Genomic DNA, 26935 nt, shown 5'->3' with positions numbered 1-26935 from the left:
AGTCTGATCGTTAACAGAAAGAAGCAAAATTAAAAAAATAAAACTACTTTTGCTCAAGTTAATCACTCAGCTTTCATAGCATCTTACAGTAGTTTTGCTATGAGTGGTCAGTTAAGAGTAACCAGGAGGTACATCTTATTTCTTTATTAGAAATTTGGCCTAACTCAGCTAGGCATCAGTTTAATTTTCTGAAAGGGACTTCAAATACTGTTTAATGGCTACTGTTTTCTGGCAGCCAAAGCATTTGTGGGTCAGGTTCCTTCTGGCAATCTCTGATGGCTGCTGTGTTTTTAGAGGCAGACAGTTAAAAGATGAATGCCATTCCTCACCTATATAGAAGAATTTGCTTATAAGGAAAAATACATAGAGGACAGATTACTGAAGCCAAACCCTCAGACTGTCCAGTTTCTAAAGTCCTTCTCTTTTCTTATTCTTGAAAATGTTCAATTTTAAACACATTGAAGCATACAACCAGTGTATTTTTAGGTTACTGCTTGCAGCTGGCTTAAAAGTAATAGGAGGAGATTTAATTAGTATTAAATAATACCTTGCAACAAGCAGGCACCGCTTGTACCACTGTTTGAGTCAAAGATTGCCAGAAATATTTAGAGGAATTATGCAACTTTTAGAGTCTCTCAGTGAACTGAAAATACACCACTAGGAAATCTGTTCAGGAAGGATCCCTACTGATCAAACTGCAAAACTACTTCATCAGCTCTATTGCATCATTTGGAACTCTTGTTGTCTACTAGTAGAATACTCTTGTAGCCAGATGACCTGGTTTAAAATTTAGAATGCTAAACTAAGCGAAAAATGTTTGGTTTAAGGCATTTTACTTCTTTCCCCTCCCATTGTATGAAGATATTGGAATACTTCTGTGGGGTATTAAGATAAGTGCAGATGCTATAAATACTCTTTTGAATACAATGCTGAAAGTGCAGAGACCTCATTTTCTGAAGTTTATTAGCCACTCCCATCCTATGTAGCTCTCTGAAGTCAGGAGACCACCTCAACCTCATCTTCATTTTTAGTTTGATTTAATTCCTCAGTGTCAGATAGTGTAGTCTCGTGTGTGAAACTTTGAGGAAACAGTACAGAGCTAGCAGCTGCATCAGCAGAGCCCACCTATCACAGAAAGCTACCAGAGCGTTAAACCTCTCTCCACAGCCTGAATGGAGAAATGGCATTTACTACTGCCTTGCAGATTTTTGTAATCAAAGTAGGTCTTAAAATTAAAATTAAAAAAAAGAGCACGAAACAGGAATTTACATTCACACCTGTGGTACGATTTTGCGTAGGCATCAGTGGAGAATCAGGCTCCATCTACATACATATCCTGTGTTGCAGTTATAGAAGAACTGCCTCTCCCCGGGCATATCCTTCAAGTACGAATTTAGGCAGAGAACTCAGAGAGGCAAGGACCATACTAACATGAAATGGGCTCTGCTGTATCAGAACTGAAATTTGCATATGGGATGACTGAAGACAGTTACACAATTACTGATGCTGCATTTTGACAGAACATAGCAAGATGCACCTGAAATACAATTGCATGCAATATCTCAACAGTGCACCTTATAAGAGATTGTGACACATGTGAAGCTGGACAGATTGAGTCTTAGAGGCACAATAGGCTCAAGATGCACTCCATCTGTAAATATGCCATTTAAAATAAATTTACAAAGAAAACCAACTACAAGTCTATTCAGCCAGGCCTATTGAAAGCCAGTAAATAATAGCCCCACAAACTTGGAAAAGGGCATAGTAAATATTCCTATACACCCAGTCCATCAGTCAAAAGCTTCATAAGGCAAGAAGCACTTCTTGTCATACAGGAGATAAACATTCTTCGCAAACATGTTTTGTAATTTGAGTAATCTCTGGTGGCAGCCATCTTGGTGTTAAAATAACAATATTTGTAACAGTGATAATGTGAATTCAGCAGAAGAGTCCACAAATGAGTTACCATCCTTCTTTAAGCACTCTTTTAAAGAAACTCCACTTTTGATACCAACTAAATGCATGGGAGTTGTGACTAGTTTGAGTCTGTCAATTAGAGAAAAAAACTTCACCTTTAATTGCCCTGCAGTTACCCTCCCACACACTTTCTGTGCCTTCTCCACCCAAGGTGAAAACATCTCTAGCTGCTTGACTAGCAGCCAGTTTGACCCTTGAGTTCTGGTATGCCTCCATGCCGTGGAATCTGCATGTATAGAAGAAGGCTGTAGCTCTATTTCTGTTAAGTTTGAGAAACCCTAGATAATGCCAAACAGGGGTTGCTGCTTGTGTAGGGGAAAGCCCCTGGCAGGCCAGGCCGGTGTGTTTACCTGCCCCGTCCGCAGGTCTGGCCGATCACAGCTCTCATTGGCACGGAGCAGTGATCCGCAGCCAGTGGGAGCCACGATCAGCCGGACCTGCAGACGGAGCAGGTAAACACACTGGCCCGGTCCACCAGGGGCTTTCCCCTACACAAGTGGCATCCCGTTTCAGAAACCCTAGCGTTACCTGTTACAATAACTTGGAAGAAAGCGACTCTAAACAGGTAACGCTAGGGTTTCTGAAACGGAATGCCGCTTGTGTAGGGGAAAGCCCCTGGTGGACCAGGCCAGTGTGTTTACCTGCTCCGTCTGCAGGTCCGGCTGATCGTGGCTCCCACTGGCTGCGGATCACTGCTCCGTGCCAATGAGAGCTGTGATCGGCCAGACCTGCGGACGGGGCAGGTAAACACACCGGCCTGGCCTGCCAGGGGCTTTCCCCTACACAAGCAGCAACCCCTGTTTGAGAAACCCTAGCGTTACCTGTTAGAGTCACTTTCTTCTAAGTTATTGTAAGTACTTTTGGATAAGTGTCTTAAAAGATTAAGCACAAGATGGGGGTATCACTTGGTGTCTGCTACAGACCACCAGATCACATTAGGGAACAGAGTGACTGATTGCTTATGCAGCTATTTACAGTGTGTAGGGGAGAAAGAGCCCCATGATCATGAGGAACTCCAATTACAGTGACAAATGCTAGAAATCTCATGCTACCAGTACAAAGACATCCTTGGAATTCCTAAACATTATAGAATTAAAGTTAATAAATTGTCATCTATATTAGACCTTGTCCAAACAGATAAAAAGGAACTGATCACAGAACTAAAAGTTAATAGTAGCTTAAGTGATGACTTGATTCTATTTGTTATGTGCAAACAGAATAGAGTCCAGGCCAGTTTGGTGTGTGTACACAAACATGCACACTTTAAAGGGGCCAGTTTCACAAAGCTAAAAACAATTAGAAGCCAAATCAGCTGGGAGGAAGCATTTAATTAGAAAAACCACTTCCTAATTACCATTCACATTTAAGAACACTTTACTAGATGTCCAAGAAGCCAAACAAGAAAGGTCATACAGGTTTAAAAGGTTGGCCTGGCTTAAAGCAGAAGTAAAGGCAGCTAAATAAAATAATAATAAAGTATATAGCAAATGGAAGATATGGGAAGCTAATAGTAATGAATACAGGTCAGAAGCTCAGAATTGTAGAAAATTTATAAGGGAAGCAAGGGGGCACAAGGTGAAGTCTATGGTCAGAGTTAAGGACAATGAAAAGGTATTGATGTGTTACTAGATGGAAGAGGTAGAATTAATGATAATGCAGATGCGTTCAATAAATATTTGTATCTGAGGAAAAATATATATAGTCATATCATACAATAACACTCTTTCCATTTCAATAGTAACTCATTAGGATTTTAAACAGCAGCTAGTGCAATTAGACATTTAAGTCAGCAGGTGCTGAGAACTTGCATCCAAGAGCTTTAAAGGAGCTGGCTGGACTAGTAATGTTGATTTTTAATTAACCTTGCAGCACTGGGGAAGTTCTAAGAGAAAGTTAATGTTGTGCCAACATATAACAAGGCTAAATGGGATGACCCAAATAATTATAGGCCTCTCAGCCTGATATTGGAGATATACCAATCTCCTAGAACTGGAAGGTCATTGAGTCCAGCCCCCTGCCTTCACTAGCAGGACCAATTTTTGCCCCAGATCCTTAAGTGGCCCCCTCAAGGATTGAGCTCACAACCCTGGGTTTAGCAGGCCAATACTCAAACCACTGAGATATTGATCTCAGGCAAGATAATACAGAGGCTGATATGGGACTCAATAGAGAATAAAGGAAGATAATAGAATATGAAACAATATGGATTTATGGAAATAGATCTATCAAACTATATTGATTGGCAGGGGGGTGGCCCACAGGGGGGAAGAATTACAGGTTTGGTGGATAAAGATAACTGTGTTGATATAAGCGTCTGTATGGTGTTTTACCTGGTGCTGTACAACAACATTTTGATTCAAAACTAGAATGATATACAACATGGCGCATTAAAAGCTGGATAACTGAGGCAAGGTCTCAAAACATGATTATAAATAGAAAGTCATCATTGAATCTGTGTGTTTATAGTAAGTCTTGCAGGAATCAGTTCTTGGCCCTATGCTATTTAACATTTCAATCAGTGACCCATAGGAGCACAACACCACACCTAATTAAGAGCCTTTCATAAGGCCCATGGCCTGCTTCAACGAAGTATACCAACAGCCAATTCATTAACATTTTGTCTTCATATTTACATCATTTTAGCTTACACAACTGTATAAATAGAAACATCCTATGTATAGTATTGTCTATACAAATAGATAGCCTGACCCTTCCCTGGGGGCTTAATGCCATTTAGCCCTGGGCCTCTTCCACAGCCCAGCTTTCTTAATCTTCCTCTTCTTCTAGTGGCTAACTCCCTTTTCAAAGTTCTCATCTGTGCTTACCCTTCTTTCAGAGCCCACTGTCCAGGGGTGTTCATTTTTCTACAGCACAGCCTTCCTAACCATCTTCCAGAGCATCCTATCAGCCACAGCCTCTAAAACCTACTTCTCTTCCTCTTTAATACCCTGCTCATATAGCAGCCACCCACACCGCTCCACCCCAACCGGGTCTCATCCCAAATTGAGCCTAGCTCTTCATCCAGGTGCAACTGAACGCACTAACTGAGCTTGCCAACTCCTCTTAACCCCTTCAGTGCTAGTGTAGAGTTTATACCCCATCACAGATTGTTTTGGAAAAACAAGTAAAGAACCTGGAATATCTAGTTAGAGCCCAAAATATCTAGATCCTGTGCTTCCCTGACAACTGGGAGAACCTGGATCTAACTGTTTATTCTTATTATCTGAAAGTTCTTTCATATAAACACAAATGAAGACACCCATCACAGACACGGTATAAGATCCTAACCAGAAATATAACATATAACTCTTCTCTGGAGACTGGGACTCATCTTCTCTGCCTTAACTGTCAGGGACACAACTCAAATCAAGATTCTTCCCAGGGAGGAAATGCCTAATCCCACAGGATACTGCCTCCTTAGGGATCAATTTGATGAGATCAGGACCGGCTCTAGGGGTTTTAGCGCCCTAGGCGCACGGCAATTTCGCTGCCCCGTGCGCTGGTCCCACGGCTCCGGTGGAGCTTCCGCAGTCGTGCCTGCGGGAGGTCCACCGGAGCCACGCAAGCAGCCGACCGTCTGCAGGCACAACTGCGGCAGCTCCACCTGAGCCGCCTGCCGCCCCTTCCGGCAAAATGCCGCCCACCAATAATCCTGGTGCCCTAGGAGATTGCCTAGGCCGCCTAAATGGAAGCGCCGGCCCTGGATGAGGTGGAAGCCAAGAGGTCCACAGAGCTTCTCTGAGCTGACAGCTGCTCCTTATACAGAAAAATACAATAGCAATGGCCCAGTACAGAATATTATATGTTATAAAAAGGACCAAGACCATTTTCTGCTGGATTAAGCCCTGAGAAATTGGACATCCTTGGGTAGTAACCAGCAGTCTGTAATCTAACATCTTTCTGGCCTGTGCCATAATGACTCTAAATACATATGAAAGAGTATTGAGTCAATTGTTACAGAACCACACAGCACCTGTAGGCAGACTCAGCTAGGTCTCACTAGATGGGCTTTCTTCAGAATTTGGAAATGTTCAGCAAACTTGTAACTTCATGTCCTATCCTGAAAACAAGTGAACCCAAAGCCTCATTGCGGGAAGGGGGCAGGGGCAGGTGTATGTGACAGAATAGGGTGCAGATGATATATTGCTCTTTTATTACAGGCCTAACTGTGAGAACATTCTCTCCAGATGAGTCAAACAGATTCCATGTATTTTTCATGCCTGCTCAGCTATTTGTAGAGTTAGCCAGGTCTGACCTCACAGCTCCTTCAGCAAATATGACAGTCAGTAGCTTTGGAAGGTAAATGTGCACAAATAACAGTGACACTCTGTTCCAGTGGGTCTTCTTTGACAAATTATCTGCAGTGTTACCAAAGTATTGGGGAAACAGTACAATCCAGAGCCTGGGTGGTTGTGGGGTGGATGTATAAGAATAAATGCAAAATGTTCCAACAGCCCTCAGTGCCTGGTTTGGAATTTTGTGCAATTCATATTTAGTGGCATGGAAAATGTTTGTTTTGGGAAATATGGAAGAAAAGCGTATAAAATGGAATATGGTGTACGAGCTTTTACAGCCCATTCCCAGAACAAAACACATAATCGTGTACAACCTGACCAACACGCCTCTGCCAACTACTGCCTGAAGCGGTAAAACATTTCATTTCTTAATAACTCCAGGGCAAAAGGGCCAGTTTATGAAGGGCAGAAAAAGTATACTAGAGCCACCACTGTACATGGCTGCTTTGTAGTCACAGGAAACCAGGCCTTCTATAGCCCACATTACCAGACCCGTCTTAAATAATAAATTGTTCAAAATGTTTGAATAGCAGAAGAAAACATCTAAGGGAATCCAGTCTTGTCAGCTGGCCCAGGGTGTTCATTATTCCCATCCAGGAGGAGCCATAACATGCCCCTTTCATTAAGCAGAACACTCTTCTGAGCACAAGGGGGAGTTCTGCCTTAAACTCAGGCGTAATATGACCCAAAGAGAATTACCCATATATGGCAAGAGTTGAATGCCTCCCGAGTGGTTAGCTACTATTTTAGGGTCAGAAATCTAGCTTTATCTTTGAATTATTTATTGAGGAAGAGCTTGGGTGTCATAAACAGATAGCTAAGGGTTAATGTCTCTTTCACCTATAAAGGGTAACAAACAGTGACCTGCAAACACCTGACCAGGGGACCAATCAGGAGACAAGATACTTTCAAATCTCGTGGAGGGAAGCCTTTGTTTGTGGGGTTTGGGTTTGGCTTTGTTCTCTCTGGGTCCTGGACAGGACTAGAGGTGCAACCAGGTTTCTGCCAATCTCCCTGCTACAGTCTCTTATCTATTCAGAATTGTGAGTAAGAAAAAAGGCGGTTATAGTCTTTTAATTTGTTTTCTTATTTGCATATGTGTACTTGCTGGAAGTAGCTTAAATTGTGTTTCTGCTGGAGAAAGTTTCTTTCTATTGTTTATAAGTTGAAAGACCCTGTCACTGTTTACCATCTAAAGTGTGGAGATAAACCTTTTACTTTTTTTCTTTCTTTTTTATTAAAAGTTTTGCTTTTAAGACCTGTTGATTTTTCTCTCCTAATTAAGGCTCAAAGAAATTGAGTCTGTATATACCAGGGAATTGGTGGGAAGCAAGGAGGGAAAGGTAAATTTGTATTGCCTCTGGGTGAGGGGGAGAGAGAAACTTGATCTCTCTGTGTTGTGTTTCAAGGAATTGATTCACGGTATCTCCTAGTGTACCCAGGCAGGAAAGATCTGGGAGGATGTAAAGAGGTGGGAAAGAATGGTTTATTTCCCTTTGCTGTGAGACTCAAGGAATCTGGGTCTTGGGGTCCCCTGGGAAGGTTTTGGGGGAACCAGAGGGTATCAGGCCCTAAAAATTCCTGATTGGTGGCAGCGCTACAGAATCTAAGCTGGTAAATAAGCTTAGAGGACTTTATGCTAGTACCCATATCCTGGATGCTAAGGTCCAGATTTGGGAATTATACTTGACATTGGGGCACTACATGTAATCAAGGAAGTTTCCAAATTACAGAATTCCCAAAATGTTCATATCCTTATGTTTGTGTCAGGTATCTTCTTTGTGTAGCAACTTTCATTATTTCACAATGACATATTCGTTTCTTAGGGGTTTTTAAATCTTATGTGTAAAGGTTTAGTATTAGATCTCACCCCTACATCGAAATTCAAACAATTACTGCTTCTTTCTTAACCTCTGGGCTTCCCCAGCCTTGGAATGGCAGCTGGCGCATGATTTCTCAGGCCAATGAACTTCTCATAGTGTGTCACAAAGGAGCGTCCCAGGAGGTGACCCAGGGGGAAATTTGTTAGACCCTGTGGCTGGTTCATTAACTAGAATTCAGAGGTGTGTTGTTAGAATATGATATCTAGCTTGATCTAACACCTTCTAAAACTCTAGTCCAGTGGTTCTCAACCTTTCCAGACTACTGTACCCCTTTCAGGGGTCAGATTTGTCTTGCGTACCTCCAAGTTTCACCTCACTTAACAACTACTTGCTTACAAAATCAGACATAAAAATACAAAAGTGTCACAGCACACTATTACTGAACAATTGCTGACTTTCTCATTTTTACCATAATTATAAAAAAATCAATTGGCCTATAAATATTGTACTTACAATTCAGTGTATATTATATACAACAGTATAAAGAAGTCATTGAATGAAATTTTAGTTTGTATTGAATTCACTAGTGTTTTTTTATGTAGTCTATTGTAAAGTAAGGCAAATATCTAGATAAGTTGATGTACCCCCAGAAGACCTGCGTGTGTCCCCAGGGGTACGTGTACTCCTGGTTGAGAGCCACTGCTCTAATCAATGCAAAGCAGTTGTATTTTTTAGCACATGCTAAACTGGTCAAGTTAAAGCATAAGGGACAGCCTAGATTTTAACTCAGCGTACATAGCATGTGCTAAAGAACAATTGCTTTGTTTTCACTAGAGTTATGAAGGTCTTTTCTGCACACACAAGTTGTACTGCTTTAATCATACCGATATAGTTAAAGTGGTACAATGGTGCTGTCATAGTATAATTCCCAGATCTGAACCTTAGCGTCCAAAATATGGGTACTAGCATGAATTCCCCTAAGCTTAATTACCAGCTTAGATCTGATAGGCTGCCACCAATCAGGACTCAGGTAGAGCGCCTGATAGACTCTGGTCTCCCCAAACCCTTCCCTGGGGACCCCCAAGACCCAGATTCCCTGAGTCTCACAACAAAGGGGAATAAACCATTTCCCTTCCCCCCTCCTTTCTTCCTCCCAGCTCTTTCCCGCCCTGGGTACACTAGGAGACCACCGTGATTAAACTCCTTGAATCACCCCTTCCCCCTCCCTTCTTCCCCGGAGAGAGGTACAGAGATAAATGCAGAGAGCAGGTTTTTCTTCCCTCCTCCCTTTCCTTTCTCCCAACAATTCCCTGGTGAGCGCAGACTCCCTTCCCTGGAGTTTTACAAAAGATAACCAAAAAATCAATTAGATTCTAAAAGAGAGGAAAACTTTAAAAAAAGTAAAAAAAACATAAAACATGTCTCTGTAATCAAGATGGTAAATATACAGGTTTTTTTTTAGCTTATAGACAATAGAAAGAAGCTTTCTCCAGCAGAAACACAATTTAAGCTACTTCCAGCAAGTACACATCTGCAAATAAGAAAAACAAGTTAAAAGACTATAAACGCCTTTGGTACTTACTTATTATTCTGAATAGATAAGAGACTGTAGCAGGGAGATTGGCAGAAACCTGGTTGCACCTCTAGTCCCGTCCAGGACCCAGAGAGAACAACGCACAAACCCAAAACCCCCAAACAAAGGCTTCCCTCCACCCAGATTTGAAAGTATCTTGTTTCCTGATTGGTCCTCTGGTCAGGTGTTTGGGTCTCTGTTTGTTAACTCTTTACAGGTAAAAGAGACATTAACCCTTAACTATCTGTTTATGACAGGTGCCCCCCTCCTCCTGCCCCAGTGTGGACACAGCTCTCCTAGTATAAAGGTGTTTTATACGTCTATAGCTGTTGCTCTACAGGAAAAGCACACAACAGTGAGACATCCAGCTGGCTGCTTGGACAGCACTCTCCTAAGCCTTGTGGTGAAGCAGCTGCCATTCTATACTACTCCGTCCTCCTCCCTATCACTATCCTGCCTCCAGCTAATCCTCCCCTCCCTCTCCACCCAGCTTCTGTCCCATTCACATTCTTCCTCCCATAGCCTGTCTTTCATGTGCTCCTTCCCCTCTCACAGTGTCCTACCCCTCAAATTCTTCCTGCTCCCTCCCATATTTCCTGACTCTCTCCTGCATTTCCCTGGGCCAGTACAACCCAGTTTTCCCCTTGCCCTTCCTAGCTCCCATATTCACTTGCTCCTCTAGTGATTTCTGGCTGCCTCCTGACAGCACAGGGGGCTGACAGCTTCCCTTTGGTTCACTCCCATTGGGAACAATGAGGGATCTGGGGTGGCCATCTTTGCTAAGGGCAGCCTAAACTGCAAAGGCTATCGGGAAATGGCAATGTCTTAAGTGAGGAGAACCCATAGCCTCAGTCTTCCTGAAATCAGAGCCATTTTGAAAGAGGGCAGTTTTTGGCAAATTCCTCTAAAAGAGATTTTATTTGTCAGCCTCTGCTGACGGATTAACTTTTCCTTTCCTTTTTTTTAATTGATTTTCATGAAGAAACAGACAAAAAGTGTAAAATGACTTACAGCTTGTATATGTTTTTAAATACTGCATGTTTCATGGGCTCTCCAATAGAATTGTGCAATTACAAAATTTAAAAACTTGTCAAAGTTGCAAGACCAGACAATACAACATAGACATAGCATGTTAGAGTGGGGATAAGAGTGATAAAATAGGAGACGACATACATAAATAGGAAGAAGAAAGAAGGAAGGGACCAGGGGGGTAGGTGGAATGGACAATTCGTTGAGCCATCTCAACATTTCTAGCCGAATGTATCTAGAAATGGGGATCCAAATTTCTTTGAGTTCATACAATTTATCTCTATGATGATAAGCTATTCTTTCTGTGGCTGCTAACTTGCTCTAGTCTGGGCATAAGCCTACTCTTTCCTTTTTGTAAAATCATGAGCTTGGTGATCATTGCAACCCTCAAGAATGAAAGTCTTTGTGGTGGAGTTAATTACCTGTTTAGCAGGTAAATAACTTGGATATAATTTTTGGCTGAGGTTTGGCTGCTGAGGCCAAGCACTATTCTAACTCTGGTGTCCACCTCTTCCCACAGCTGCCCGACTGATGGCCAGTCCCATAGCATAGGGTTCCTTTTTCTTTGTTACAATGTGAACAAACGTCAGAGGACAAGGCCTTTGTTTTGTGCAAGCTCTGTGGTGTCCAATACACTTTGAATAAAATCTTTTGTGGTATCAAGAGTAGCCCGAGATCCACAGAAGCATTTTTACAATTCCATAATAAGCTCTGCCATTAGAAGGGCTATGATAAATCCCCTTCCCACACTTCCACAAAGAACTCCAGACTAATGAAGTTCCTCTTCATTAACTGAGTATATATTGGACATGAGCCTGGGGAGTTTATGAAGCATTTCCAAGGTTCTTGGTAGCTCTGAGGCCTCTGGCAGTCCTACAGCATCCAGACCAAATTAATATGTTAGCAAGTGTCTTAGGCCACACTTACTTTGGTATAACTACGTCAATGAGATGTGAAAAATCCACAACCCTGAGTGACATAGTTCTACCGTCCCTAATCCCCCCATGCAGACAGCACTAGGTTGGTGGGAGAGGCTCTCCCGCTGACATAGCTACTGCCTCTCATGGATGTGTAGTAACTAAGCTAATGGGAGAGCTCCTTTTTGTTAGCTTAGAGCATCTTCATCAAAGCGGTACAGCTGTACCCAATATGGCATTTGAGGTATAGATATAGACCTAGCCTTAGTTGTAAGTACTGCCACTCCTTTGAGGATGGCAAGTCATAAAGTTGCTTTAGCATTAGAAAAGAGGCAAAGCCCTCATCAGTGACTAATTGGGAAATCCATACAATGCCCTTGCTCAACTAGTTCTTCCAAATTAGAGGTTTGTTCCCAGTTGGCAAATTTGGGTGGCCCCAATAGGTGTTTTGTATGATGGTGTGGATGAAATTGGTATCACTTTAACTAGGATAGCCCAGACTTTTTGCACTGCCACCACTGTAGGCACCTTATTTCTCTACATTGGACAACAAGAGGAACTGAGGAGAACCCCAGGTGAATTGGATGCCTTAATGCATGTTCAGTTTCCACCCATGTTCACATAAGAGTGTTACCATGCTTGGACCAGTTTGACATCTGTAACATGATAAAAACATCATAGATATTTTATAGGTCTGAGAGCCCAACTCCCACCCTACCTTCTTATAGCAGTTGCGGTTTTTGAAATTATACCTGTGGGCATTGAGCAGGATCCCACAGGAAGGCTCTGCTAATGCTATTAAATTTTCTAAAATAAGACGGATGGATGTATACAGGTAGACCACTTAGCATATAGAGGAATCTAGGCAGAATATTAATTTTTATTGTGTTAACCCTTCCACACAGGCTCAGGGAGAGAGGGTGTTACCTATTTGTATCACTAACTAGTTGAGAAAGTACCAGATGTATGAATCAACTTTTAATTATGAAGAATAATGACACAAATTTATCTTCATTCCTAAATATTTCTTTTAAAAAACAACCTGATACACCATATCTACTTAAGATTCACCCATCAAGTTTTGTGTAGATAGACAAGGTTTTGTAGCAAATTCTCTGCTAAACCTGTGAACTAGTGCTGGTCCAAAAACAGAATTTCTATTCCAGGCAAATTTTTGACATTTGGAAATTTTCCAAATCAAAATTTCTCAAAATGTCAAAATATCTTGATTCAGAAACATTGTAATGTTTTGACCTTATTTAAAAGAAACATTTGTGTTTCAATAAGGTTGAAACATTATAATATATTAAATACATGTAAATAAACAGGCCTGATCTATCACCTTAGCCCAAGGTTTTCTTGTGCGGATAAGGGTAGATTTGCTCTGGTATATTGAGTGGGTATGGGAAACATCAACCATCAGTTTTACATCACATGATCTCCCAGGCAACCAGAGGTTCCTGCTGCTCCAGTGCATTGATTTCAGCTCTGTCACAGAGACTTGTATGGCCAAGTATACTGTTCACCTAGGAAATGGTTAAGGACACTTTCCATTCTGCAGCAGGGCGAGCCCTTAATTGTACCCAGGACAGGTCACTTTGGCAAGAGCAGTTCTAAAACAACAGATGCTCCTGCTCTTGGAGAAAGCATTCTTGCCTGCAGACCTAGCCCAATTTCTTTTTGTGGTATGAGCACTCAAAGAATTAGATATCATTTCACAGATCTACACTCCACACTCCAGCTGGGCTGCTCACACCTCTTGAGAGAGGACCAGAAAGAGCAAAAACATGGCTGGACTTCAGTTCCAGAGGGAAAGACAGCCCTGTGTCTTACTCTCACTGCATCCCTTCCTCCCTACAATATCCCTTCCTTTCCTGGCCCTACTTGACAGAACTACTCCCATTCCCTTTGAAATGTCATCTTTCCCATTGTGATGGATCTGAGACTTAAATAATGGAGCCTATTGCTAGACTGCAAACCATCCAGAGAATAATGAAAGGTTGATCTCTAGTTCATACCACCATGTGGAGTAAGCCTAATTACTGACTTTACTAGACTTTCAGAGTCACATTTGTAGTACCTGCTTACACACACAATGACTGTCCTCCATGTGCATGTGCTCAGACATTTGGGCACCCAAAACCAGAAGATGTCAGTGGGCAGTTAGGCATGAATTACCCACTTTGTGCAAGTACTAATGCAGGCTTTTGCATGCATGGATACATTTATTATCATGGGTATATATTTAAAGGAAAGTTGAAAAGTTTGGTTATCAAGGTTGAACACAAGGCATCTGCTAGAATTTAAATTCATGTCCATCTTTACTCAATGGATGAGATTCTTATTATGAAAAACATTGCTTCCTAGCCAGTAATATACTACAGTACTCCTGAATTCGATTACTATTGTACACATTTCTTTACAATGCGCATGACTAAGGGTTTAAGATGATCATCACTTTGGAGCATGAGGAAATCTTCCCTTCCCATGGAACAGCAGTAACACTGCACAATAAAGTGCGAAGTGGGGTTATTTATAAAACACCTAGCATAGACGTTCTATCTTTGACAGGGGTGAAAGTAGATAGACTATTCATTTTTCCTGATATGGCAATTCTATGTTCCCATCCCATAAAGGGCCAACCTACCTATTAGTTCAGCACATGTGAAATATGACCACTGCCTGTCACCAATATTGTCTCACTATATCATTGTACTCCCCCATCTGTCTGCATCCATCTGTTGAATCTTGTCTTATACTTAGAGTGTACGCTCTTGGGGCAGGGAGCTTTTGCTCTGTGTCTGTACAGCACCTAATGCAGTGAGGTCGTAGTCAGTGACGAGGGCTCCCAAATGCTATGGCAATACAGATAATAAATGAAATTCATTAGGTTAAACTTACTTCCACAAATTGAAAACTAAGCATTTAGTTTATTAAAGAAACTTTACTAACTGTTTCTCAATTTAACTTAATACTTTTGAAATATAAGTACAAAACATAACGAAAAATACTTTGCTAACTTCTACAGAAGAGTCTAAAGAACAATACACTTACATCATTTACATGATTCACTTTCACAATAAAATAGGAGAGCTTAGATCCATATTTACAATATTGAGAGAGGACATGGTTTACAGCCATCTGACTCTGGTGCTGCCCTTTGTTGTGATTGGCTCATTTGGAATAACATCTAACTCCCAGATCCTGCTGTTGGACCAGCCTGGGCAGATTTTTGTGCCTGGTGCAGATCCCCACCCATGTGGATTCAGTTGCCGGAACAGGGCTTGAGAAACCAAAGGTGCAGCAAGCATTTGCTTTTTCATCTTTAAGCTGCCATTATAGCACACGAAATATTAAATGAATCCTCTAACTTAGAACTCTACTTTCCAACCTTATACACTTCATCAAAAAGGGGTTTGTTATGATTTATGCATAAAGGTCAGATTCCACCCTCACCTGTGTGTTCATTGAATTCAGTGGGAGAAGCATGCACATCCAAAGGCACATTTTGGCCCAGCATTTGGGGTTTGTCTTCAGCAGAAGATTAGGTCAACTCATAGTACAGTAGTTAATAAGAGCCCTCAAAGATATGAGGCACACGACAGCAAGAACATTACCATGACCTAATCTTCTAGTGAAGACAAGCAGTTGGAGTACATTAAGGCTTATATCTATACTCCCATCCCAAATTACTGACATTTGTTATTTGCTCATGTATAATAACTTAACTACTTGGATCCACACTATTTCCATATGTCATGTGGTGACATGTCCTATGTCTGATTGTCTTAAGGTACACAGCATATTGACGGATTATATATACATCTTAAAATGTACAAAACAGTCACATCCTAACAAATAATAAATATTGATCAGAGTACAATATTGAACTAAAATAAATTAGAAAGAACCGTTAGGTATTGACTTTCTTCTCTCATTTAGGGCCTGGGCCATAGACCATTAATGTCAATGGAAGTCTTTCCATTGGTTTCCCAGGACTTTGGATGGCACCCTCCATTAGATAACAGCTGTTTGAAAGGCAGGAGTTTAGTTAGCCTGAAAGCTGCTCACTGGCTATATGATCAAACAATGAAACTCACCTTAAAAAGTTCTTGCTGATTGTCTTCATCATTTAATTCATATAATAAGCATATAACTGTGCATAAAACTGTTAACTACCAGAATACCCCATATTCTCATGACAAATATACATTAGTGCACACAGTTCTCCAAATTTCACTCATTAGCTAAATTTGTGTAGATTTGAGAATGATTCAAACTGTGCACATAATAAAACTTCTCTCACAACTACAGCTAAGCAAAATGTTAACTGGCAATTGACAGGAATTAGCTTATTTAAAAAAAAAAAGACTGACAAAACTGTCAAGATGGGCATGAAACAAACCCCCAGATCCAGATATTCCCAGAACATTGAGAAGTGTGGAATATGGGGTCACATTTTGGTGTTTCAGGCCCATCTCTGCCAGATTGAAAAGGATTAAAAATATTTATTTTAAAAAGGAAGAGCAGTGGATCTTCTAGATGAGAATTGCACTCATAAGGTCTATATGCTGCTAATGATACACTGTTATACTGTAAGAAGTATAATTCAATTACTTTACACAAAAGCAGTGCAGTCTTTTTGTTTATAATTTACTTCATGTCTCTTTTTCCCCTCCTCAAGACTTCATTGTGGATTCAGTATTTAGAGTAACTAAATAGCTACAATGTCTTTATCTTAAAGAAAGGTCTTGGTTTACATGGAAGGTGGTGTGACAGGAGTCCATGTGGATGCCAGCCTATTATGTGCAGAGGTATCATACTGACTGTCAGAAATGTCTGTTGGTGTGCCAGCGTCATACAGTGGAGATCCTGAGGAGGAGGCAGTGACAGAGTGAGGAAGGGGTGGGTAGTGTGCTGTAGAGCCTCGCAAAAACTGGGAGCTCAGTCCATTGGCCATCCCACCTGACTGAGACACGGGTGTGATGGTGCTGTTATTCACAGACCACAAGTTGGGATACTGACTGTAAGAGAGAAGAAGGGTAGATAATATGGATTATTAATTAACCCAGTTTTCCCTGTCAGCTATGCAGTTTTACACCTCACAAAGCACATTCCAGGTGTGTTTTTACTCAGCTACTTTATGCATAGTGAAGAACTTTGGGAAGGTTCTTGCTACTTCAGTACACTAGAGAAATCTCAGGCACTTAAACTGTGGATCACACTGATTTGCTGCAGCCAGCATGCTGTGAGGGTAAGAATCTACCTAAATCTTCCCAGCTCCCACTTCATGCCACTACTTCCCCCACCCACACACCTATTCAAAAGTTCTTTACTGGTGGCCAGAAATAAAAAAGTTGATCTGTGAGAAAAATTTAAAGAGGATAAATTTAACGTTTCCATTTATTATTTAGCTCTTACACAGCACTTTTCACTCATAGATCCCAAAGCACTTTACATTATCTCTGTTATCCCCATTTTACAGATAGGGCACCAGGGCCTAGAGGGGTGAAGTGACTTGCCCAAGGTCACACAGCAATTAAATGGCAGAACCAAGAAGACAACCCAGTCTCTTGACTCTCAGTCCAGTACCTTCGACTTTGTTGCCTTCCAAATGTAAAGACAATTTTGGGAAGGAGAAGAAGTGCTTGGGAGTACTTGCTATTTCAATAAATTTATGTTTAGTAAAAAAAGTATCTAGTACGTTGTACAAAATACATGGTGTATTTTAATAGATAAATGCTAACTTGCATATTTCATAAATAAGTGTGCCTTCCACAATTCATGTACATTAGCAGAATATTTAGACTACAGATTTGAACTGCAAGTTGTTTAAAAAAAAAATAGAGGGCCAACCCCTGATCCTATTAAAGTCAATAGAAAAATCCCATCTGACTCCCCAGTAACTTCCAGTTTGGGTTCCTAGGCACTGGGTACAAATCCAACATCATATAACTTCTTTCAACAGGTGAGCCAATATTTTATCAAGATAATCATAAGTCTAAAAAAAAGAGACATGATGTATGTCCGTAACAGGAGGATGGTTTTCACTGAGCACTCTTAAAAGCAATAAACAAGGGCTATTATTTAAAGGGATACTGTTTGCTTGATCTCTCACACTTGTCAAAGTGTTATTTTACTTACTGTTGTTACAAATAACTCTTAAGATTCCTAGAACTGAAAGATGGGAGAAAATAATTGTCCCTTATTTCTCCAATAAGTTTGCATTGTGCATTTGACAGCAATGTGAGTAAAGTCAGTTTCATCGTTTCTCCTGTATGGCCAGTTATTTTCTCATATTTATAGGGGCTTTTCATATATAAACAGGGAAGAGAAAAGAAGCATTAAAAAAGGAAAATGCAATAATAAAACCATAAATAGGCAGAGAGACTTAGACCTGGTCTACACCTAAAACTTAGGTCAATTTAACTATGTTGCTCCAGGGTGTGAAAAATTCACACCTCTGACAGATGTAGTTAAGCAGACCAATGCTCCAGTATAGACACCACTAGGTTAATGGAAGAATTCTTCTGTCAAACTAGCTACCACCTCTCAAGGGGATGGATTTACTATAGCAATGGAAAAACCCCTTCCATTGCTATAGCAAGAGACTACACTACAGCAGCATAGCTGCAGGACTGCAGATGTGCCACTACAGCCCTTGTAGTACAGGTGTAGTACCTGAAACTACTTTTAACTCTTCACTTTAAAACTGACTAGATTTCAAGCTGACGATGACCTGTTCACTCCTTTTTTCAATTTAAAAAACCCAAAGTACTCCAATTTCTGAAGATTTGGTGGGCTGTATTGCAAAGGGACTGAATCCTACCTGGAGCTGGTAGATGTGCCAGTGCTGTGACTCATGGGCAGCATACTAGTGTGTGTGGGAACTCCTAGACTGGACCAGTTGTCATGGGATTGGAGCATGGAAAGACAGGCCGAGGAATTATCACCATAGGCTGCTGTGAAAAACAAGCAAGCACTAACCAAGCAGATCAGCAGTTAAAGTGAGGCACAATTCTCATTTTCAATGCAGAGTATGGCTTTTTTATTACTGCTTTGCATATTATACACACACACACACACACACACACCTCTACAAATTGTGTCAAACTATCAATTTTATTGGGGCTGTCGAATAGGTGATGTGCCAGTCTGCTATACGAGGTGCCTAAGTTCAGTTGCCAAAGCATATTTCACTTCCTACCTCCAGTAGTTCCTTACGCCAAAATACTCAGCCTCTGATGAGGGGAGTGCATTATGTAGCTCTGTGGTAACTATGGGGCTAAATTAGCAATGGCCTCAATGCCATTCCACCCTCCACAGCCAGAGAAGGTTGCTGTGGCACATGAACTTAAGGGGAGGAGAAAAATCCTTTATGGGGGATGGGAGAAGAAGCAGGGCACATAGTGAAGTCAATTATTCTCATGGAATTTTATTTGAATGTGCAAAACCTATGCAAAGGTTCAAGATGCAACAAAAATCAACTACATGCAAATTTTCATGTTTAACACGCTTTACAGAGTTATGTATTGTAAGAATAGTCAGGCTATGGGCTGTGTCTGGAACAATTTGATGGTGATTATGTCACCTAGCCTACATAATATTTTATGAAATTTAAAATATTAAGCTGTGTTTTTTTTAAAAACAAACAAACAAACAAAACCCCTTTCAACAGCCTTTATTGGAAAGGAGAGAAAAACCATAGAAAGTCCTGGATGGGCAGTTAGTTAAACATCCCCTCCTTTCTTCTCATGGAAGTGCAAATGGATAGACATATGACACACCCAATTCTGTCATCCTGACTTATTTTGAGGAGTACCTTACTACACATGTAGGCCTTAGCTACACTGGCGCTTTACAGCGCTGCAACTTTCTCGCTCAGGGGTGTGAACAAAACACACCCCTGAGCGCAGCAAGTTACAGCGCTGCAAAGCGCCAATGTAAACAGTGCCCCAGTGCTGGAAGCGTGGCTCCCAGCGCTGCAAGCTAATCCCCACGGAGCACGGCTCCCAGCGCTGCAAGCTAATCCCCATGGGGAGGTGGAGTACATGCAGCGCTCTCCCAGCGCTGGTGCCACAACCACACTCGCACTTCAAAGCGCTCCCGCGGCAGCACTTTGGAGTTTGCCAAGCCCGTAGTCTTGTTGATTTCAAAGGGACTACACACTGATTAAGATGTTCCTCAATGTGAGTAATGGTGGCGGAACTAGGCCCTCAATTATTTACTTAGATTAATGCCACTTGACTCCACGACCATAACTAGAAGTCTACTCAATTCACTACCATTTCTTTAAGATGGTTCTTCCTCAAATTCATCAGATACATATATTCCATCTTCACTTAAACCAAGTCCCCAAACTTCTCTTGCACTCCCCCTTACCAGTAATAAAATATGTCCACACCCTTTTGGGCCAGGAGCCGAAAAGGGGTCCAGCAGCCATGAGCAGAGGGTGAGGCGGGACCGGAGTGGGCTGGGTGGTGCTCCCTCCCCACCCCCTTGTGAGGGCTGGCTCAGACCCTGCCGTGCACCCCGAGATGTTCCTCAAAATTAACTGACAAATATTGCCAGAATAAACAAGCTTTCCTAGGCTAAAAATCATTGAAGTATTCCTTCATTTCAAGATTCTTGTTCTACAGTAGGACACAGGGATAGCGTTAGCACAGAATTGTCTAATAACCTAACGTTAGATAGAGCATTACAAAATCTTACTTTTCCATTATTAAGAGGCTAGAGAAACGGATTTACTTTTTGTTATTGCCTTTCAATCGTTGTCACAAGCCCTCAGCACAAACTGAGCTAGATACTGATCTCAGTACTCCAGATGTACACGGATATAGTTTATCAAAATTTGGACCACTAGGTTAATTTCCCTCTTTAAACAGCCGCAGAATAATAAAAACTTACTTGGAGAGTTGTTTCTATGGGCATATGGATTGGGGTAAGGGGCAGAACGGTGATTCCTCAGCGATGAGAATCTTTCACAGCTGTGAGCAGAGGACAATGATAGAGGTGCTCCAAATTGAGCATGAGGATTGGAGGGGGGGCACAGACTCCCAGTTCCAGGAATAAGCCAGCCACCTACTATGAGAAAGAGAGGACATTTTGTAGCACTGATACATAATGCTACAGGGCAGGCTATGAATGTTATGAGCCTTTTTAACACTATTACTCTGAAGTTCAATATTAGAGCAGGTCAGAAATTTTCCAACACAATGTTTTTCCATCAAAAAATGCCAATTGTCAAAAGTGAAATGTGGATACATGTCACCTCGCATCAAAATTCATTTTGAAAGAAAAATTGAGGAAAAGGGCAATTTTATTAAGGGCAAAAAACAGGTTCCCTCCCAGCGCTATTATTCAGGTTGGCTTCTCCCTGCCCTTTACAGGAGATGCTGTCTTTACCTGTGTTACTAATTACACCTTAGACTATTAAAACTGAAATATTTTTAAAACTTTGCATTTTTTCTGTTGTGTGTGTACATTTTGTATATCATTCACTTTGGATGGTAAACCCACACTGGTTAATTTAATCTTTTGTGTATAGCATCTCTTTTTGGTTCTCCTCCATTAGCACAACATTGCTGTGCTTGGGGTTTCCAATACTGATGTGGGATGATATTCAAATGCAAAAGAAATGTTTTCATAGAATTTTTTTAAAAATTCCATTCCCATTATAATTTGTAAATGCCCTTTTATTCAAGTTGCGGACCTAATTTTTTTGACAATGTCCCTTTAAAACCAAATTCAATTTAAAATTTTAAAACAGTGACATTTTAGCCATCTGAAAACAAAAGAACTTTAAAACTAGTGCCTCCAATGTCCTTGGTGTACTTTAAAAATAAATTAAAGTGGTGAGTTTATTCTCACTATTTTTTTTTTACCATTTGAAGTAAAAAACACTCCTTCCATTAATCTCCCCACAGATATTGCATTATTAATATCCAAGACCCATTGACTTGTAGAAAACTAATATGATTATAACATTTCACTATAGAATTTTTAAGGCAGTATTAATATTTAATAAAAAATATTGTACACAATAAGAAACATGAAAAACTACAAAACAATAATCATAAGAATCAGACACCAACAGGGCCGCCGGGGGGGGAGGGGCAAGTGGGGCAATTTGCCCCAGGCCCCTTAGGGGCCCCCATGAGAATATAGTATTATATAATATTGCAGCTTTTTTTTATGCAAGGGGCCCCTGAAATTGCTTTGCCCCAGGCCCCCTGAATCCTTTGGGTGGCCTTGGACACCAATCATAGAACTGAAAGGGACCTTGAGAGGTCTTTTAGTCCAGTCCTCTGCACTCAAGACAGGACTAAGTATTATCTAGAACAAGGGTAGGCAACCTATGGCACGCATGCCAAAGGCGGCACACAAACTGATTTTCAGTGGCACTCACACTGCCCAGGTCTTGGCCACGAGTCTGGGGGGCTCTGCATTTTAATTTAATTTTAAAATAAGGTTTTAAAAACCTTATTTACTTTACATACAACAATAGTTTAGTTATATATTTTAGACTTATAGAAAGAGATCTTCTAAAAACATTAAAATGTATTACTGGCACGCGAAACCTTACATTAGAGTGAATAAATGAAGACTCGGCACACCACTTCTGAAAGGTTGCCGACCCCAGATCTAGAATGTTATACTTAATCTATAGTGAGAGTTAACATATGCCTGCAAACAAACACTGGTGTCTGAATTTTACTCAGATACAACATACTACTAAATTGTAGTAGAAAGGAAGTACAAGAGAAGCTGAAATGAAAGATAAGGTATTTTTTTAAGTTATGTACTTAATAGAGTGAAATTAAACATACACTGTGAATACCCAGACTGTTGATTGTCTCCAGCTTCATCCATCATATCTTTGTGATCACTTCTGTCAAAGAAGCCACATTTCATTAGTCAAAGAAAATGATTTGAAAGAAATGTGTTTTCACAAATATGTAATTTTTCTGCAAACTTTGTAACTGGGTTTAGCCAAGAATTCTCACCTTTCTTTTGCATCAAGGAAAGCCTTTGCAAACGGATTGTATTTAATTTTTAAAGCTGTGATCTAAAAACAACAACAAAAATCTTATTTTGCAAGTGTTACTACTCATTATCATACAGTATTTAGGACCTGATCCTGCTTCTCTAAAGTTAGTGGGTTTTACCATTGATTTCAGGGGCAGTAGGATTAAGGCCATAGTATGGACTTATGTAAAGTAACTAAACTGCATCCAAACATCTCAAATGTTAACAGTAGACTTGAAATTATTCTCGCTACAAAATTACAGACATCCACTGTCACTGCCTAACTAAGTTACCTGGTTTTATTATCCCTTTAAGGAAACACATATGAAAGGGGATACACTAATGACAGCTATAAAGAGTTTTGGGTTTCTCAGTAGACCAGAATGAACAACAACAAATCTCAGCTAGGATAATAAACTTAGTAACTTACAGTTTAATTGAAGTTATTTGAAAACAAGAGTCAGTTTTGAAAATGCCATTTCCAGTTAGTTCATGTATTATTATTTCATATACTTTAAAATGGTGAGTTTATTCTTACTGATTTTCTAACATTAGTAGTTAGCTTTGATGAATCCAAAGACTCTTTATAATTCTACTTAACAAATAAAGTTACAATATATAGGAAACAGGGAATTAGTGTTACTAATTGGGCTTTATTATTATTTATTTATTGGGCTTTATTATTTAATTTCAAACAAACTCACTTTATATACAATTTAAAATGAAACACAGAGAATTGAAAAAATGTTACATGACAAATATTTTGCTCCAGTGTCTTTCACTTTGCTAATTCAGAGGATATAAGTTCATGTAGGTTTCTTTCCCATTTCGTGCATACCTCCTCATTCTGATAAGCTGTCACAGCTATAAACTGGGTCTCTGGGAAGGAATGGCTGGTTATCATACGCTGAGGGCCACCAACTCTCACTATATGAATCCTAGGCTCATACTTGTGCAAGGAGTTCAACATGATCTGTAAATATATAATAGCACAGATAAGCATTGTCACAGTGGGATGCACATGTCTACAGTTACAGAGCACTATCTGATTTTAAAAAGCTAACCCTGGATATTTTGGGGTGGGGGAGGTTCCAGAAGTCAACAGACACTAGTAAATTCTAAAAGTGAAGCCTGACAAAAGAGGATAAACATCAGGCAACTAAATTATCTGCCTAAATATTATCCATCATTATATTTGGCAGGGCAGCCTATTGATAGATATGCACACTTTGGATTATCAAATAATTCAACCCTGAAATGACTATTTTAAAAAAATCCCCCTCTGCTTGGAAAGTTTCATCAGGACAAAAACAGTCCAGTTGGTTTGTCTAAAACTATAGATGATATTGATTACAACCCAGTGTCAACAAAACTGAAGAACAACTTCATAGATAACGTAGGGGACAAATGAAATCTAGCTCCCCTTTCTTGGTGAAATCTACTAGGCAGACTCCTTGGCCTGGTTTGCAGGAATATACCTCTGCGTTTTTATTTTTGCTCATAAAAAGCAACCGGTTTTTTTTAGACCACTCCAGTACGCTACATAAAATACATAAACTCGTCTATTTAGAAGACCTAGCTGTATTTCCAACAGGTGAGAAAGCCCCCGCCTTTTACAGGGGCAGCCTTTGAAATGTGTCACAAGTTTACAGACAATGCTGGATAGGTGTCATGGGAGGAAAGTAGTCACACAACTGAGGCTGAGCTGCTTGTTACAGCGAGAGGCTCTGGAAAAGTTTTCTTCCAGCCCTGAATTTTAGCTACACCCTGATTGACTTTGCTGACAGGATAAACTTGGGGGTGGGGGTGTCTCCTCCCTCCCCTCCCCACTGAGCTCTGACACCCCGCAGACGGAGGCTCCGGGAAGGGTCTCTGCTGCCCTAGCGCAGCCCGGAGCGCTGCGAACTAGCAGCTTGCAGGCGCTATTTCTCGGCGCCCCTCCCTCGGGCTCCTGGCCGGCCAGGTCCCCGGGCGGCTCCAGCCTGGCACTCACCTGCCCCCCTCCATTGAGCTTGTTGGTGAGTTTGACTTTGCTGAAGGAAACCGGCGCCTTCATCCAGTGCGCTCCGAAGTTGGGCGAGTCCGGGTGGATGTAGACGCAGCTCGGGGCCTGCGGCTCGGGTTTGCCCCCGGGGACCCACTCCCCGTTCACGTACTTCCAGCGGTGGTTGTCGGCGGCCACGAAGTCCAGCAGGAAGGAGTACATGGCGTTGGGGTCCAGGCCGGACACGCTCACCTTCAGCACGGGGAACATCCGCCTGGGGGAGAGAGCAGGGCCAGGAGAGGCGCATTGTCCGGGGGAACTGCTCCCCACTGCCGGGGGAGCCGGGCCAGGGCTCCTGCTCGCCCCACCTCGAGCCCCAGAGCAAGGCCGACCACGGCTCCGGTGTGCCTCGGCTCGGCTGTTTCACAGGACTCCGGGAAGCCGCGTTAGCGCCTCACCTGCCTCTCCCAGGCCTGGCCCTTGACCTTTCTCTGGGTGTCCCGGTGCAAAGGATCAGCCGGCCCTAAATCACCCCCAGCGGAGCTTCAGGCCCTTTGTGCTGCTCCGGGCAAAAACTAATCGGCTCCTGCTCGGGGCTGCAGCCTCCCCCGCTCCGGTGCTGTGTTGTGCAGAGGGGAGGGGGCTTCCAGCAGCACTGAGGGGACCCAGGGGGCCCAGCAGAGGAAGCGGATCTGGGGTCTCCAGTCACATTACGGGGAGATCCTCCCCCGCAGGACTGGATTGGAGGGAAAGAGGGAAATCTACAGTAAAAAGGGGGAGAAATAAATACCACCGGGACGGGGCCAGGGGCAGTCTCCCGCAGCATTAGATTAGGGTGTCTCCAGCAGCATGGGGGTAGCATACTCGGCCCAACATAATGTTGCAGGGGGGACCCTTTAACTGAGGGGAGAGAACCCCAGCGGGACTAGGGGAGAGGAAGTCTTCAGCCCCAATGGCTGTGCAATCATTTGGGGCTGCAGCGGTTTCCTACAGCAGTGGGAGCTGGGCAGGGCCCCCCACCCGGGGTTGCCAGCAGTGTCCCCGACCCTACCTGCCGTTCTTGGTCACGATCATCTCGTTGGTGAGCTCCTTGAAGCGCAGCCACAGCTCATTCTCCTCCAGAGTGACTCGTAGCTCCCGCTCAGTGGGGTCTCCCTTCTCGCTGCCAGCCTGCAGCTCGTTTTCCACCGCGCTCAGGAGATGGTCCACCCGGTACTGCAAGCTCTTGCCGGAGCTCTCCGTGCCGGGAGAACTCATCCTCTCCCCTCCCCCTCCCCCAAAACCACTTACTGCCCAGCAGCCACCGCCAGCCTCAGGTCTGGCTCCAACTCCTGGTAGAAATTATCAGAGGCGATTCCACGCCGAACAGCCACGCGGGAGAGGAGGACCCCGAGGCTCCTGGGAGGGGGTCCTGGCTGCTTACAGTAGGAAGAATCCAGGCTGGTTGCAATGTGGTGGCAGAAGGGTTAATCCACTTGACCTCTCTGGTCAGCGCGACTGGAACTGGCCAAGGGGACAGTAATTATACCCCCCCAATAAATATCCCCTGGTGACATCACAATGCCTGTGGGGGGGCTCCCCTGATTGGAGGAGAACCCCTTTGATGTGTCCGGCCGACCCAGCTGATTGGCTCCCTGCGGCCATATCAGAACGGTGCCCGGGGAAGTCTGTGATGTTAATTGCGGCCAGTGGGATTAAACACGGCTATTTTATGTAAATCTGCCCCCAAATGTTTGCACCTCTATCAAAGCCGCCGGGGTTGGGGCTTCAGCAGCCTAGGAGGAAATGGCCCATCTCAGCAACAGCCCCATAACCTGTGTGCAGCAGCCTCCTGCCTTCTCAGCAGCAGTCATTATAGGTACATTGACATGCCACTCGCAACACAGGGCAGCAAACGCTAGAGGTTTTATTTTACACAGCATTCTAGACCAGCCAACCCTAGAAAGTAGACACTGCTAGCGCGAGTTATTATTTAGGCAGTATTACAAGTCCTCCCCCTCCCCCGCTGTTGAAGGTACAGTATTTGCAATGTATTTCTATTAGACATTTAAAGTATCACCCCTTAAAACAGAAACCTCACATTCACATTGTCACAGATTGTGACATTCCTGTTGACCATTAAAATTAGCATGAGGCCAATTTTAAGTCGACAAGAAATGTTTAAAAAGAATAAAAAAGCAACTGACCAGAAAGCACTTCTCTGAAATAAACCCTCAACCTCAATGTGATGATCTCATTGAACTATTGCCTTCACACAACCTAAAGAATTTACTGACCACCTCAGATCATTTTTTAGGACTGTAGCTCTG

General features: G+C 42.2%; 1 protein-coding gene across 3 annotated transcripts; it reads right to left on the bottom strand.

Annotated features, from left to right (window-relative positions):
• Positions 1-16194: 16194 nt before the first annotated feature.
• On the bottom strand, positions 16195-25883 carry TBXT (T-box transcription factor T). Of its 3 annotated transcripts, none has more exons than XM_050949144.1 (8): positions 25678-25883; positions 24636-24900; positions 23481-23615; positions 22621-22682; positions 22444-22505; positions 20522-20698; positions 18444-18573; positions 16195-16638 (listed from the first exon to the last, which is right to left on the bottom strand). In XM_050949144.1, the coding sequence occupies exons 1-8, from the start codon at positions 25881-25883 to the stop codon at positions 16371-16373; spliced, it is 1305 nt and encodes a 434-aa protein (XP_050805101.1). In that variant the 3' UTR covers positions 16195-16370. The 3 variants fall into 3 exon arrangements, with proteins under 3 accessions (XP_050805101.1, XP_050805102.1, XP_050805103.1); XM_050949145.1 differs by having other exon boundaries at positions 20522-20695; XM_050949146.1 differs by lacking the exon at positions 20522-20698.
• Positions 25884-26935: the final 1052 nt, after the last annotated feature.

This window comes from Gopherus flavomarginatus, chromosome 4 (genome assembly GCF_025201925.1).
Source record: "Gopherus flavomarginatus isolate rGopFla2 chromosome 4, rGopFla2.mat.asm, whole genome shotgun sequence".
NCBI classification, from domain to species: Eukaryota; Metazoa; Chordata; order Testudines; family Testudinidae; genus Gopherus; species Gopherus flavomarginatus.
The sequence above is the reverse complement of the archived record's forward strand: the minus strand, read 5'-3'. Positions and strand labels throughout refer to the sequence as shown.

Coding starts and splice junctions, on each gene's coding strand:
- TBXT (XM_050949144.1), bottom strand. CDS start 25,883: ATGAGTTCTCCCGGCACGGAGAGCTCCGGCAAGAGCTTGCAGTACCGG. Junction 22,683..23,480: donor CAGCTTATCAGAATGAGGAG/GTATGCACGAAA, acceptor TGTTGTTTTTAG/ATCACAGCTTTAAAAATTAA. Junction 22,506..22,620: donor TTCCTTGATGCAAAAGAAAG/GTGAGAATTCTT, acceptor CTTCTTTGACAG/AAGTGATCACAAAGATATGA.